General features: G+C 39.1%; 1 protein-coding gene across 1 annotated transcript in view; it reads left to right on the top strand.

Moving 5' to 3' along the window:
- Positions 1-16,331, top strand: part of LOC129104213 (inactive dipeptidyl peptidase 10-like) — a 113,070-nt gene that overhangs the window by 69,082 nt on the left and 27,657 nt on the right. The window contains exon 6 of the mRNA XM_054614789.1: positions 15,103-15,155. Within this exon, the coding sequence (XP_054470764.1) occupies positions 15,103-15,155 (53 nt within the window). The remainder of the gene's footprint in view (positions 1-15,102; positions 15,156-16,331) is intronic.

Here is a 16,331-nt window from a genome sequence, read left to right as displayed (position 1 = left end):
GGAGCAGGGCTAAATAACTGTGCTTTAAAGTCAAACTGCCGTAAATAATTTATCTCATCGAGGGGATGCCAAATACACATTGGTATATACGGCTGCTGGTGCCAGAATAAATGGAGAAACTCGCATAAAATATAGATGAGGGAAATTAGCCTTTCATTTTAAGACTAATTAGCCTATACACATGAGTGTGTTTATAGTTTCCTACCTTCATATCCAGCATAGACTATTTTCCAAATGATTCTGACACATGGATTAATATTTTTGAGCTAATTTCTGCTTTTAGTTATTAGAGAGTGTTCTTGTTCTTGTAAAATATATGAAGGGACATTTTGTCTGCCGTAATCAAAGTCTGATATAAATGTATATCCTTCTATAAATATCTATCATTCTTACCTTTCAAATTGAAGCAATGTGTTTTGGTAATTGGTTTAGTTATTTTTTTTCAGTACAGCTGTACAGTAATCATTGAAGGTTTGGACATACATATGAGATGAGGCTGAGTGTGTACTGCTTAATAGTTTGCTCTGTTTATTCATTAGTTGTTTTCATGTAAAAACAAAGAGGTGGAACTATTTGAAACTAAATTTAATCAACCACACTGTAAAGTTATTATTTATATAAGAGAAACCAGAGTTGGTATATTTTATTTGTTAGTTTATTTATATACTTATAAAGCCATTTCATGTCTACTGCATACTGTTATCAGGCACATTTAAAACAGAATAAGTGCTTAAGCGATGATAAGAAGTAGGAAAGTAGGGTCAGCTGGGACACTTTGAAACAAAGTTAACTTCCATTACTCACAGGCTACTTGAACAGTAATGACAAATATCTAGTTTTTAGAGCACTTCCCAAACATGAAAGGTGCAATTTTGTAAAATGAACAGATCCATTTACCAATTACGGTTGGGACAGTGGATCTGGAAACCCCTTTAAAAAAAAAAAAAAATGCAGTCTGAATTTGAACACCTTATTTTTGCAATATCACTTGTTCACACAATTCTTTGAGTAAAAGAAAACATTGTGATATTATATTTTCAGAAATAACGGAGATATCGAATTTGGCTGTTTTCCGATTCGTAATTTCAGTGACACCCATCAGCTTAATGTGGTTTGTTTAATTTTGCGAAAAAAATAACTGTAGAAAATGACTTACAATTACTTATTGCAACTTCTGTTAAAAATAGTTTAATAAAAAAAACAATTTCCATGGTTAATAACTCAGCTAAGCAGTCCAAATCTTTTAATAGGCTTTGTTTTGTTATTTCGTAACAAGCTATGAAGAAGACTGTCACAACCGTCCCAGAAAGAGCAGACAAGCTTTGGACCTTGTGTGCTATCCACCAACAAACAATCAGAAAGCTAACACAAGCATTAACTGATGGGCCAGAATATAAGCTTTGTATGCTTGTATGTAATTTCTATGTAGCATTACTTAAAGCAATTTGATGGACAAAAATTAACAAAAGCGCCAGAAATTGACTTGCACGGCACGTTGCAGATTTTAAACGGAACAAAATGTGAGGGAAAGTCAAAAGGACTCAACTTTGCGGTTGAAAGTGAAGAGGTTATGGCTGAGTATGAGCATGGTTAATGACATAGGACCAATCAGGGAATCGTTGAGATGAAAACTCACCAGTGATCATTGGGCATTTTTGCATCATTTACTTTTTGACTCAACTTCCAAAACATTGTTTCCATTATTTTATTATGATTTATTTTGGCCTTTTGCTATTATAATTTGCATGCCAATTGATTGCCAATTTAAAGCCCTGACCCCGGAGTTGGACCTGATCCCAAAGACTAAAAGCTCTTGTCTTCAGCAGCATAAAACTTCCATTGTTCTTTCTATATGTATCTGTGAATATCTTTGTTTCCCACCTGGGAGCAAGGCGGTGTGAAACAAACCAACAACCCTGACCTCAACACCTGTGTGATGAAGAGCAATAACAGCTGTTCTTCTTGGAAAAATAAATTACTTTTCTAATAGGTTCATCTCCGGTGCACTGAATGAAATAAAACATTCATTTACATTTTAGCGCCTCGGTGGAGATGTGACAGTGTGTGTTTGTTTGTTCTGGATCAGACATTACAGTATGTTTTGTTATATTTTGAACAAGTTATGAAGAAAGAACGGCGCATAATGTTCTGGATGCATCACCCCAAAATAATCTGTTATCAACAGAAATAATAGCATTGCCTTGCTCTTTAACTTTTTAAAGATATAGCTTAATTGTTCTGATGCACAGCCAAACCCTCACTATATATATGACATAACAATACAGTGTGGGGAACGCTGTACAAGATGAAGAGACAGGCTCAGCTGACGCAGTGGTTGAGCTAGAATCATCTGGTGGGCAGTAGTCCTGATGAATCTCTCAGGCCTCAGGTAACAAGAACAACAGACATCAGTCAGCAGGAGACGGAGACAGAGAGCAGATCATCGCCTCTTTTGTGGCTGCATCTTGCAATGTCACATCTGTTTTTGTCTACCATAAAACATAAATATAGACAAAGAAAAACAATGAACGGCAGTTGTTTTTGTAAATAGAACGCCTAATGACATTTCAAAAGAAAAGCAGATCAGATGGAAAAGAGATCTTAGAAGAATAAAGCAGGTGTTATTTTATATTCTCAGTATTGAAATTGCGTGAAAATACCAACAACCAACTTTTTGATTATACCCAATTTGGCATTCAGTCCCATTTCTGTCAGTTCCCTAATGAAGACTTGGATCTATAAAATACATAGTCTTATTTTTAGAAAGGTTTGGCCAAGCAGTTTTTAGAAAATTTCATTCAAACAGGAGTAAATAGTGAATTTATTGGAGACTATTTTCAGCCATAGATTAATACACATTCTGCGCTCTATTTGCAGCCGCACAATGGTGTAACTGGGATTGACCCGGTCCATAAGGACAGTTTAAACTTTAAGGTTAGGGGTTCACAAAAACAAATCTAGAGGACATGTAATGTGTACAACAGAGGATTTGTTTTCACAAAAATGTGTAATCATAATACCAGCAGATGCGTTTTCATATCCTTACTTTTAGGCAAAGTGTCCATATACCGCCTGCGTCTTTTTTCAATTGGTATATGGCTGCCGAGAGAAAAAGCGCCCATCCACCGTCTTTCTTTCATTCTTTGACTTTGCTATGCTCCCACTCAGAGTGCTTCTGGTTGAAAATTTCTTTCATAAATATTTTTCAAAAAGGCGCCGATATCATCACCGTAGAAGAAGCACTTCCCAGTGCCCTTGCAATGTTTTTCTGACAAAAAAACTATATGTACAGTATGTGATGGAATATTGCCATATAACCATAGAAACTGCTAAACCCGACAGTAAACCAGATCCAGTTTCCCATTGGTGTTCTCCAGAGATGAGCCTTGCAGACTAGTTGATAGACCTACAGTTCTACCATGTCACAATGCATTGTGCAAATATTGTGTTCTTACAAAAGCAGCAGAAAGGACTCAAAGAGTCGATCGATTAAACACTTGCTCACAATGGCACAGCCCCACATATGTGTTAATGGAGGTGAATATGGTGCCGGCAACCAGCCTTGCTGCCAATTTGTCCCAACCATTATAAAAGATAAAAACTGCTGATAGGACACATCGACCTGCAAAAAAGGTTAATTATTGCGCTCTGTTTACAAATTAAGATCCATTAAAGTTTTATATTTGTGTGATGTCCTGATATAAAGTATATGGTCAGAGCAGTGAGAGTGGAGACACCCTGGGAGCCAGAAAAACTTTTTGGGCTCATGTGCTTAGTGAGACATTTTTTGTTTAAGTGAATGGAAGCCATCTCCAGCATCCAGTTCCATAATGAATCCATGGACTGCCCCAAGGCCCTGCTGACCCAACGGGTGCGTGTCAAAGTCTGTCAGAGTGAATCACAGAGGTACTGGACTAGACCTTGAATGGCATTGGGGTAGCAGCAGGGAGCGCATATACAATCATATACCAGGCTTTTTGAATACAAAAACATTACTACTCTCTTAGGCTACATCGACAATACTACGTTTCCATTTTAAAATGCTTATCTTTTGCTATGTTTAAACTGCAACACTACTCCAGAGTTTAAGAGCACCGAAAACGAAGGAGTTTAGAACCGCTACCTAAGGCAGGTAAATTTGAAAACTCTGGGGTTACCTCTTAGTGTGGACAGGCGGAAACAGAGAAGTTTGAAAACGATGACCTAGAAACCAGCGTTCGCTACTTGATTGGGTCTTAGCAGTAATAACGTGTCCTCCCCTGATTCATTACGCCCCTATCACATGACCCTTTTCCAGAACAAAACAAAAAGCCAGTTCTACCAATGATTTGTTTCAACATGGATAATGGATTACAAGCATTACTGGCCTTGTTGTCTTTTAAATTCTATCTCAGACCTATGGAGCAGACGTTTGAAGTCACGGTTTGGGGCTTTGAGGAGGGCAACACACACAAAACGGAGGACTTTCCATTTTTTTTAATAATATTTTTGTTCTGCACAACTATTTTGAAGTTCACAAAGAAACTGTAAACGAACAAAAGCCTAAATGCTCTCCAGTACGACAAGGACTTCAGCCATCCAGCAGAGCTACGAACGAAACTGTGTTGACCACATGTATTGACCCATAATCTAGTCATCTTTGATTTGTTAGTGTTCATTTTAAAGTAAAGTTGATATGTGTTTGAGAGGGATAGAGCAAGACCTGCAGCCTTGTAACTAAGTTTGAAAAATGAAAATTCAAAAAATCTCCAAGAGATTTGTCTGTTTGAGTTTATAGAGGAAGATTTCAGAGGAAGATATTAAGTATCGAGCATGACCTTTTATATCTACAGAGTACTATAATACTCTGTCATATTTTCTGTAACTAAGCAACCAATTTACTTCCTGTTTTGTTCAAGTAGTGTAGTTTGTTTGTTATTTAGAGTACAGCTAATCGACATTTCTGATGACACGGTTGAGTAGCGAGATGTTCATGCTGTCTGTTAAATTTATGGAGCCTCAGTAAAGCTTGTGTGGACGCTGCTGACAGCGGGGAAAACTGTGTGTATCTTATTTATGACAAAGGCTTAAGCCTTAGAAATACAAATGAAGGCTAAATGTGCTGAACGTTTAATCCCACCGGAGCAAAACGAGAGATTGACAAAAGCCTCCTGGCTGTAGACCATTTGGTGAAAACTGGCAAATGCAAAGATTCACAGCCTAGATGCTATACGAATAATTAGTTGTCCTATTTCTATTTCGCCAAAATATTTAATCTCTTTACCCTGTAATATAAATAATGCATGTAAGGTTTGGTTTAATCAGCTCAAAGCACTTGGTTAAGATAAGGGAATCATCATGGTTTTGGGCAAATATGGAAAAAAGTAATTGCTGCTTGAAATAGATTTTTATACATAGATACATATAAACTTCATTAAAATGTGATTGTATGTCAATGTTGTTTCTGCTGCCCCCAAGTGGCCAACGAATCAGTTTCTGCAAGTTTAATTTAATGCTTGAACGGCCTACACCAATCAACAAATGGAATGTATGCAGTCTGGTATGCTTTGTTCCTGTTGTTAGTAAATGCATTGTCAATTAAGTTTGAAGGAAAACCTATTTTCTCCCAGATTATGTTTTTTGAAATATCACAAATACGTCTCTAATCATAGTCCACATACGGTTGGTGGATGGTCAATTAAACACAGTGCTTTCACCGAGGAGACTGTTGTCTGTGTCCAATGTGAAACCACATGTAACGAACATACTTATTTAAGCCAAACCATGTTTTACTAAACATAACAAAGTAGTTTGGTTGCGTTTGTGTTTGGTTTCAATTTACGATAACCACTTGGTTACAACTGCACTGTTATCCAAGATAAAATACATTTTAATTGAAATATAATTTAGAACACAGTTTAGTTGTATGGGAACGTACTTTTGCAGGACACAGGGTTGGATGCAGGACATGAACCCAAAGACCTCTGGTATACGGATCTCACACTTTCTGGACTGGTGAGGATGTTGGCATTGACAGTATGGTAAAGTGGTGTTGCATTATACTGCAGTGTTCTATAGCTGTGATCCAAAGCCATTACTGTCTCTAATGGGTGTGCAAGTATGCAAATTAAATTAATTTTATCATCTACAACATATGTGCCAAACGCACAAGCCCTCATCAAACCCTCTTATTTACACTGCACACGGCACTCAGTTTTTGATTAGAAATCTGTACATCTTCTTTGCTATTGTGTATTGTGCTTGTGCACAAGTCGTAATATGCATGAGGTAAGCTAAATGTTGAACATATTAAAATGAATCCTTCTGCAATTCAGGTGCCAAAGCCTATTCCCACATGGTGTGTCACAGGATGTGGTGTAGCATTTGAATCTATTATGCTTTGCTTAATTTAAAAAAGCATACTATTTGCATTTATTTTGGCCATGATTGCTTTTTTTGTGATATGCCTTTTTTTCAGAGCTGAAACGGGGCTTTAATGTGGGTTCATTGTAACTCCCGGCTTTGATCTATGAATTCTACCACGGAGTCTGTGCTCTCAGTTAATCGCAACCTGTAATAAATGATGAAAGGAATAACAAAGGGACCTGGCTCTGCTCTCAAAATGGGTAAACGAGTCTCCCGTTAATCACACACTCTGATCCTGTGAAGGCTTTGAACTTACGTTGCTCTTTATACCACAGTCTTTCAGAAGTGTCTGTACACGAGCTGGTTATATAGATCTGCTCTGAAGCAAGTGTAGGTGTCTTCTGCTACAAGGTGTGAGGAGAAAGCTCTTTTAGCGTCACCTATCTGTCGGATTACACACGGTTATCTGATGACATCTGTATCTAGGAGTGATTAAGCTTGATAAAAGCTCATAATCTCTGGGATTCCTGTTTGCCACAGCAGACAACAGGCCTGTGTTTTGTTTTTTTTAGCCTTCAAACCTTGTAAGTCTGTACTTGTCATCACAAATCCCTGCAGCCTTGTGACTTTTTCATTCATTATATGTCATCTTATTGCATCTATGTGGACCAGTGGTTTCAGTCCGATGCAACTGCATTGGAATCTGGTGGGAGACATTTGATAGATGTTCTCTCTCTCTGTTATTATACATGCGTTCTGTTTCTTTTTTTTACTGTAGCTAACATAGGGAAGCTTATTAGCTTCAAGCTATGAAGGCACAGATGTGTGTGGGTTTGATGCTGATTCAGAGTGACAGCCGCCATTGTTTGCATATCAAGGGCTTAACTGGATTGTGTGCTTCGCATTTTGTTCTGTATTTTACAAGATACATGCATTTTATAAGATTTCAGATTTTGTCAGCGAGCAAGTTAAAAAGCCATTTCCCTGCAACTTTGTATTGACAGAGTATGGAATAATGGAGTCGTTTTTAAAATAATTTGTCCCGTATTCGTATGAGATGAGTTCGTATTCCAGTGTCCCACCTCAAGCTTAATTGCTGATGAAAGAACAAATGGGCTACATGGTAAAATCGTGAGTCGCAGATGTAGTGCTGAAAACAAAAGGGAAAAGAGGAGGCAGAAGCTGTCTCGGCTGAGCCTGCCTGCTATTAGAGAAAGGAACAAATGTCCCACTGATGTATCATTTTATGGTGGAAGAACAGCACCTGCGTCTCTGCATTCTGTTTGTCTCTAACTACATGTGAAATGAGTCTGTTGAATGGTGGCGGCTGCAGTGAATGGTGACACCCGACTGTTATACATCAACATTTCTCTAGTCATTCCAACACAATACAAACAGAACGCATTTGTGATTTCATAGTTAAGGTACAACACCTGTGTACTGTCTCTTAAAGCCCCAGGGTGCTGAAGGACATGTTAAATGTACTCTGACTATAAATGCATGCAGAGTATTATTACATTACATTACATTACAGCAGACGCTTTTATCCAAAGCGATTACAATCAGTAGTATATTACATATCATTCACCCATTCACACACTGATGACAGGCTACCATCAAGGTGCCACCATCAGACTCTAACTAACATTCATGCAACATCCAGTCCACACCGATGGCAAGCCTTCAGGAGCAACTTGGGGTTAAGTGTCTTGCCCAAGGACACATCTGCCGAAGCCGGGTATCGAACCACCGACCCTCTGATTGGAGAACTACCTTGCTCTCCACTACGCCACAGCCGGCACATTATGAAACATTGACTACAAACAAGGAATCTCTGTCTACCTCTGTGTGTGTGTGTCATTCACATATCTCTAAAGCTGCTCATCTGATCTATTTCTCACTTTGCGGGTGTATTGCTGGTGACGCAATGACATGCAGTGTCGAAGTTGGTGCAATATGGACATGTGACACTTTCAATATTAAGAAACTTTCAGAAACAAGTCATGTGGTGCGGGGCTTCAGGACTCTGTGGTCTGAATCCGGCATCATTCCGGAGCTAGCCTTTACACGCCCGTGCTCATTGACTGCAAAACTCTTTTGCTGCTGGACGCTAAATACCTTAATGTCACTACTGACTGCTTCTTCACTTCCCTGGAGTCAATGAAAGGTGTGCTGTTCTGGATACCATGGTTAATAACTGCATTGTCAATTAAGTTTAAAGTTTAGAAAAACAATTTTCTCCCTGATTACCACTGTTTTTTAAGTACCACAAATACGTCTCTATTAATAGTCCACGGATGGTTTGTGGATTGTCAAATAAACACAGGACTTTCACCCAGGAGACCGTTTTCTGTGCCCTGTGTGAAACCAAAACAGAACATTGATGTATTTTATCGTAACAAACATACTTATGTAAGCCAAACCATGTTTTTACTAAACATTACCAAGTAGTATATAATAATTTTATAGTTTGTCTTTGTAGCCTCTGGGCTTACAAGGTTTGTTAACGATGTGTCTGACAGTCTGAATGTTTGTGTTTCTCTATTATTATTATTATTATTATTATTATTATTATTATTATTATTATTATTATTATTATTATTATTATTATTATTATTATTCTATTGGGTACAGTTTTATTATAACCGTTACAACCTTAGGCGAGAGCTACAAAATTTTGAGTTGGAATAATCAATAGCTTTCCTTTTAGATCACTGGAACCAATTCTTGTTTTTTTTTAATAAAAATGCAAGTCAAAACCAGGCAAGAAGTGTCTCAAATGTCTTATTTAATTATACTTCTTAGACCAATCTTTAGTGGTTTATTTTGTTTGTCCCTTAGTTCATTTTTTTTTTTCAAACTCAGAGCAGAGGGTAAAGCATGGTTCAGCATATTAAACTGTGCCATGATGATCTTGGAGTACAACCCTGGACCAAGGAATGACGATGAAATAGTTCCTCAAGTTATTTCAGAAGCAGACTAATGGTGTGTTTTTCTACAAAGTCTCTAAAGGGGCCAGTTACAATGGGAAGCTAGTGCAGTGTCACAAATATAAAGGAGCAAAAGTTCAAAGCCCAAAGCTTCATACCTGTAAGTGTACCTGAAGGCAACATTGCCATGGAAACTTGCTGGTTTCAGTGAGCGATACAGTGTCAGCTGCACATATAGTCCAAAGCTTCGTTATTCTCTGCCATTTGGCAGGACATGTTTTTCACTCTCCTATCTGGGGAACTACTCCCACCAGGCTATCGATTTGCTCTTGATACCAGGCAGTTGGGGGGGGGGGGGGAGTGTCAGCTACACTTCCTCCCAAGACACCTTTTAAGATGTTGCACTTTCATGTCATAGAATGACATCTCTTGGGAGACTACGTACTGTCAAGCTCTCGTCTGCAGTGAGCTGAAGGGAACGAAGAGATTGGGGTTGTGGTCTAGAAAACATTCTTCTAATAAACTATTAGAAGAATTCTTCCAAATGTTCTTAACTTGTCCTTTTAAACACAATCCCAAAGGAGAGAAAGAGGTAAAGATGAGGATAGATGAAGTAGAAGTTACAGTGATGTATGATGAACCTCAAGGGATCAGTATAAATGCTAACGCATTAATCAATGTTTAAGTGTTAAAATCGTGTTGGAGGTATAATGGTGAGCACAGTACTCACAGAATATGGATAGGAATACCAGGAACATGCTTAACCCTTGAGGAAAGACGCTTAAAAGTGAGCCTTTTTGACAATATATGAGAGAAATAATTAAAAAAAAGTAAGCTAGTGCTAAATACCAATAACAACATGACATCCATCAATCAATCTGCAACTTTTAGCGACGAAGGAGATGTGTGTGTATCGTGCCTATCATGCTACTTTCCTAAGCCCGCCCAATTTTTAGTGGTCCAATCTAATGAAAGGATTTGATTTTACTCCGCTCAAATGTTCTGTTTCACTGAGGAGTATGTCACAGTACAGAAGCTAAAGACGCTCGAAATTCCATCTCACTGGGACTTTATCAAGATACTAAACCAGAGACTGAGACTGGTTGTCATATTGTGGTTGTCAATATGTGCATACCAATATCAACTTTATAATATTAATAACATTTATCAGTATCGGCACCCAATGCCTTTTGGTTTCGGGACATTATATCCCTCCTCACAGCCACTGTTCATATTCAAAAGTGGTCACAATCATCGAAGGCGGCTACAAAAGGTCACCGTGCCCATGTAAGCCCTACACCTCATCTAATGCTGGATTGCCCAAAAGTTCATATGAGGGCTCATTTGCGGCCTTTTGAGTTTTGTTTTTCAATTTTATGGCAGAAAATTATGAAGTTTCAGCATGTCAGAGTTTGAGAAATGTGTGTGAGCACTTTGTGGAATCAATTTTTTCTCCCAGGCACAGTTCCACACAACAACACAAAATATATTGGTAATTACAACCGCAAATTTGTATTGAGCATACTCAACCCCTGCGTCAACTGCAGCACATTCAGTATGTGCTGAGAAGTTACACTCTGCAAAGAGTCGATACGAGTCACTTGGAGCTCAGTGAATCTTCTTCTCTCTAAACAGTAATCTACTTTCCCCACGCAAGAGTCTGTAATATTGATATTCCAGCTTATTGTTACGGGCCGTTCATGGTTGCTTACACTGGAATCCACAGCCTCATTGTAGTCTTTGTTTAATGTATTTATAACTGCCATAAGCCTCATTAACATCTCTTTGGTTTCTTAATTTAGTCATTTGTAGTAAAAACATAATAATAAACTCAGTTCTCTGTAGGGGGTAGATAACATTTACACTGGAACATAAACCTAGTATCAAACGTAATATTTCACATGTAAGGGGAGTGCAGCATACTGTAGTTACTAATATAACTCCTGACAAACATATCTGTTTCTTTAGCTTCTAAATGCGGTACAATATATATATGTTAGCTGCTTGGTGATATATATATATATATGTGTGTGTGTGTGTGTGTGTGTGTGTCGTTCATCTCAAAATGACATAAATTATGCAGTTTTAAAACATGACAGTTCTATTTAATGTCTTCAAACTTCATACTGTGGCAGCTTTAAACATGTGAATGTGTTATTGCGAAATGGTCATAGTTTTAAACACCTGGTTAACCTAATTTAAGTACTCGATAAGGTTTAGGAAAAAAATGATGTTGTACATATATGTATTTACATAAGTATGTGATGTATTAATTGTGTTACAAACGTGACGTGGTTAAGAAGTAACGTAGTTAGGTACTTAACTTAAAATAACGTAACTTAGAATAACTTGTTTACTTTGGTTTGACACAGGAAAATAACAGTGATTTCCTGTGTTTGTTTGATTCATCCATCCTCCCCAGCCAGCTCCGTACTCGGAGTGTATTGCTCAAAAACATACGTCATCTGACTTCAAAATCCCTGCGACCACTAGTGGTTGCTGCCTAAAAGCCTTAAAGGCTTGTCAAATAAAGTGATAACTCATCTGACTAAAGTGATTGCCTTGATTGCTCATGTTTTTCGCCTGTTGGGTAAATGAAATCATAAATATAAGGATCCACTAATGATGTGTCTGCCTCTCAACGATATCTGTTCAGGTTCATCCCACACAGTGATGGCCATCTGTTTCTTCATTAGCTTATGTGATGAACAATTAGCACGCTGCAGGCTTAAGATGAGCAAAACATGGCTTAAGTGACAAAGCCACCAGTCAACGCACTTATATATGAACTACAATAGTACCTTAAGGAGTTGCCCGATTTAACAAATGCAAATGCAGCTACTCAAACAATATTTAAATTATTAACATGGATAGTACAAAGCCTTTGATCTCTGTGGGCTCCCAGTTTAACCACAACAATGGTCCTTTCTTTGCTGTTGTTATTTCCACCATGATGCATTTAAATGCAGGTATCAATAAGTATCAGTGGTGTATATTGAAAGGAATGTGCTGGTATTTTTCCCTTGGGTTTAACCCCTTATTGCCTGAATTTATTTACAATTATATAAACAAATATTTGTGTTTTTGCTGTCATGCAGATGCTAAATTAAGTGGAGATTGTTAATTTCAATATATCACATACAATAGATATAAATTGCTGCACGGTGGTGTAGTGGTTAGCACTGTCGCCTCACAGCAAGAGGGGCCCGGGTTCAATTCCCGGGCTAGACAACCTTCTGTGTGGAGTTTGCATGTTCTCCCTGTGTCAGCGTGGGTTCTCTCCGGGTTCTCCGGCTTCCTCCCACAGTCCAAAGACATGCAGCTTAGGTGCATTGATGACTCTGAAATTGCCCGTAGGTGTGGATGTGAGTGTGAGTGGTTGTTTGTCTCTATATGTCAGCCCTGTGATAGGCTGGAGACCTGTCCAGGGTGTACCCTGCCTTCGCCCATTGACAGCTGGGATCGGCTCCAGCACCCCGCGACCCTTAACTGGATAAGCGGTTACGGAAGATGGATGGATGGATGGATAGATATAAATTTTGGTATGAGGCAAATTAGCGACATTAGGCATAATTCGGCTGCATTAAGACCGGAAACGGTTTGAAGCGAATTCGCAACAATAGTCTACAAGGGGTTAAACCTCTTTCTTGCACATTTATCCGGCATTGTGGAAAATAAATGTCATAAGGCATGTGATAAGCTCTGTCTGTGAGATGGACAGCAGGAAGTCCAGTCATGTCCTGGGGAGGCAGCATCAGGCTGCCAGCAGACACAATACACAAAAAAAGAAATAAAAAGGCTTCTGTAACGTCCTAAATTAACTCAACACCTGCGGCTGACCCCCCTCAAGGTGTACCAGGGAGCACTAAAAGCTCTCATTTGTGCCATTGGGGTGGGCAATACTTCTTGGGGTAACAGCCTCAGTAAAATGAAAAGGTGCTGATAGCTGTTTCCCCCGGACCGGTCTCTGTTCCTGTTTGGTAGGCTACACATGTCTCACTAGGGCAGTTAAGTCTTGAGAGCACACTCAGAGGATGTGCCACCTTTCTCGTTCAATGGCACTGAAGTGATGAACTGTCAAGATTTGTCATGGATACAGTTTCAGCCAAAACTTTCACACATAAATGATAGATATCCCAACAGCAAATGTCCTGCTCTGGATTAAAGTTGCCGGCCTGCGTTCGTACCTGGTTTGTACACTTACTGTGTGGAGAACAATCATTTGCCAAAGTCATCAGAGTCAGATCAACTTCTGCCTACGCTCACCCTCATGTTTGCTTGTTATCGCTGTTTTAGCCCCGCTCATTCATCAATCTGTGGCCCTATCACTGTTTATGTCTTCTCCTGCTCAATCCAAGATCTTCATGCATATTTCACAGTAATTAAAGTGTGCCCAACTTTATTGAAAAGGGCTTTTGTTCCATGGACAAGGCCCCTTGGTGCTCTCTAAAAAACACATCACATATCTCCACTCACTCCTCATCCTCTCCAACAGTAACATCAATTTACACTAGCAGTTTCACTAACATGGTCATTTTGGCCGTTTCTCATTCCAATTTGCTGCTCCAAGCTACTGGATTTGAGTAACAAAAGGAGCTAAAACTCTGCACCCTCATTCCGTTACCCTCATTACAAAACCATAGTCTTTGATCACTGCACCTGCTTCTGAATTAAATTCTACGGGAACACTGTTTTTTTATATATTGCACATATTGTGATGTAATTTTTGTAGATTGTTTGAGATGTATCTATGTTATATTTCGTCTTGTATCGACTTGCCTTATGTTGCTGCCTCTTTGGGCCGGTCGTCATTTAAATGAGACCTGGGTCTAAATACAGAATAGAAGGATGAGAATAAATGACACTATTGTGAGTCCCACTTTGGAGTAACAGTATAACATGAGAATGCTCCTGTAAAGAAAGAAATAAGAGTTTGGTATGGAAGAACTTGTCTGATCCGCACAGACGTCCCAGTATCCCTTGGAATTATGTTTCTGTAACTCACCAATAAAGAGATAATTTGGACGTTTTGAAGTGGTAGTTGTGTGAGCTACTTCATAGTCAGTGTGTTACCTGCAATAGATATAGTTTAGAGAAACAGCACTGGAGCAAACCAGATAGTAGAAAAAGAGAACATTGTCATTGAATGTACACATTCTACTCATGGCTACTCTTCAGTTACTTTAATGATAGACACATAATTATGCCCCAGTTTACCCCATTGTCCATCCAGTGTATCTCAAGTTTTTACATCAGCGGTACAACATCTTCTCGTGTAATATATTCCCCTGCTTTGTGTCTGGGCTGAATACATGAGTGTCATCACCTCCTGATGAAATGCAAAAATATGGCCCGTTTCTGTGCCCCATCACCAGCCATGGTCAGAGGTCTATTATCATGTCAGCTACAGCTTCTCCAGTGTGTGTGTGTGTGTGTGTGTGTGTGTGTGTGTGTGTGCTGCTTTACATGCACCCCGCTGTCACTTTGAATGGCTCTCTCTCTCTCTCCCCGTCTCCCTCTCTCTCTCTCTCTCCCTCTCTTTTTCTCTCCGTCTCTGCCAGTCTTTCAGCACAGAGGCACTATCCGATGATGGGTTTCTCAGATGGAATTAAAATGTCTCGTCCCACAGCTGTCACCCATGCAAATTGCATTGTCTACAGATTCTATTGCTGAGAAAAGCCAGCAGTCTGTTTTTTGTCTGATGCCTTCTTCCTTCTCCTTATTTTTTTTTGACATGATGTCATTATCCGTGACACCGCTGCTTCTCTCATTAATGTGTTCAGACAGTCATCTTTTCATCTCTCTGCCTTTCTTTGTTTTGCTGCAGGTTTACCGCCACTCCTACATGGCCTCCTACAGTATCTACAACATTCACACGCGGTAAGTGGAAAAAAAGAAACATTTTCATCAGCGAGACAACAAGGGTTGCAAAAACTGTACAACACATATACTATCAGTAAAAGCTAAGTGCAATGAAGTATGGTGTTCACATGTTGCAACTTGCAAGAAAAAAAGCAGTTCTAGCTGACCTACAGGATGCACCTGCATGCACGGGGGACACATATTGGATCGATGTTTTAAACATTCATTTGTGGGATGAATTTGTTTCTGAATGGTACGGATTGTAACAATATCTATACTATATGGCAGGGTTTTCAAAGTATCACACTATGGGCCAGTCCTAAAAACAAACTGAGACAACTGTGACTTCCCCAACATACAATTTAGTAAATGGAAACCATTCTGAGACTCGTGCTTAATAAGCCATTAGCAGTTTCCTTTTTTAATGTACATCAATGTAACTTTTACTGGATTACTCAGACTACTGAGATTCTGAATAAAACATGATGATTCTCAGGCAAGATCTTCAGTTGTAGGGAGTGTTTTACTTACTATGATTTTGAAAGTTGATGTATGGACATTTATTTTCAATGCACATTACAGTTTGAAAATGTCTTCTTTGGGGAAGTGCCCTCAGTTAGTGCTATTTTGAAAATTGATTACGAAGATAATGGCGGTTAATTTGCTGTAAACCTAATGCATTTTCACATAATGTGACCATAGTGTATGTGACTGCAACGTTTTGGATCATACGGCTTGTGCACTTCAGCAATGTTAAAGAAATGCATGTACAGTTATGACTACCAGTAGATGAGCCTACAGTCGGTAGTTTCCTGCTGAATTTCAGGTTGATCTTCAGAACATCGTGTCAAAAATTGCTGTCAAAAGCGCTGATCCCAGACAAGCTGAGATTCAGACATCCTGCCGGTCCCGTCAGTCGCGGTGACGGGCAGGATTCCCACTACTAATCAGAGAGGATTAAAACTTTGTTTGGCTGATGGGATTTGCCTTTTCAAACACAACTGTTATTTTATAAAGCTTTGTGATAGATTCCTCAGATATTGTGCCACCGTGGGGCATCACTCCATCATGTTCTTTTTATCTTGGTCATCTGCCTGCTGCCATCAGACTCTGGGTCTGTCGCCAACTTGGGCAGATTTGAATTTGCAGCCTCATTGTTTTTTTGGACCAAGAGTAACTGACACAGCGTGTGCT

The sequence above is a fragment of the Anoplopoma fimbria genome, chromosome 16 (assembly GCF_027596085.1).
Source record: "Anoplopoma fimbria isolate UVic2021 breed Golden Eagle Sablefish chromosome 16, Afim_UVic_2022, whole genome shotgun sequence".
Taxonomy (NCBI): domain Eukaryota; kingdom Metazoa; phylum Chordata; class Actinopteri; order Perciformes; family Anoplopomatidae; genus Anoplopoma; species Anoplopoma fimbria.
This window is presented reverse-complemented; position numbering and strand designations above follow the sequence as displayed.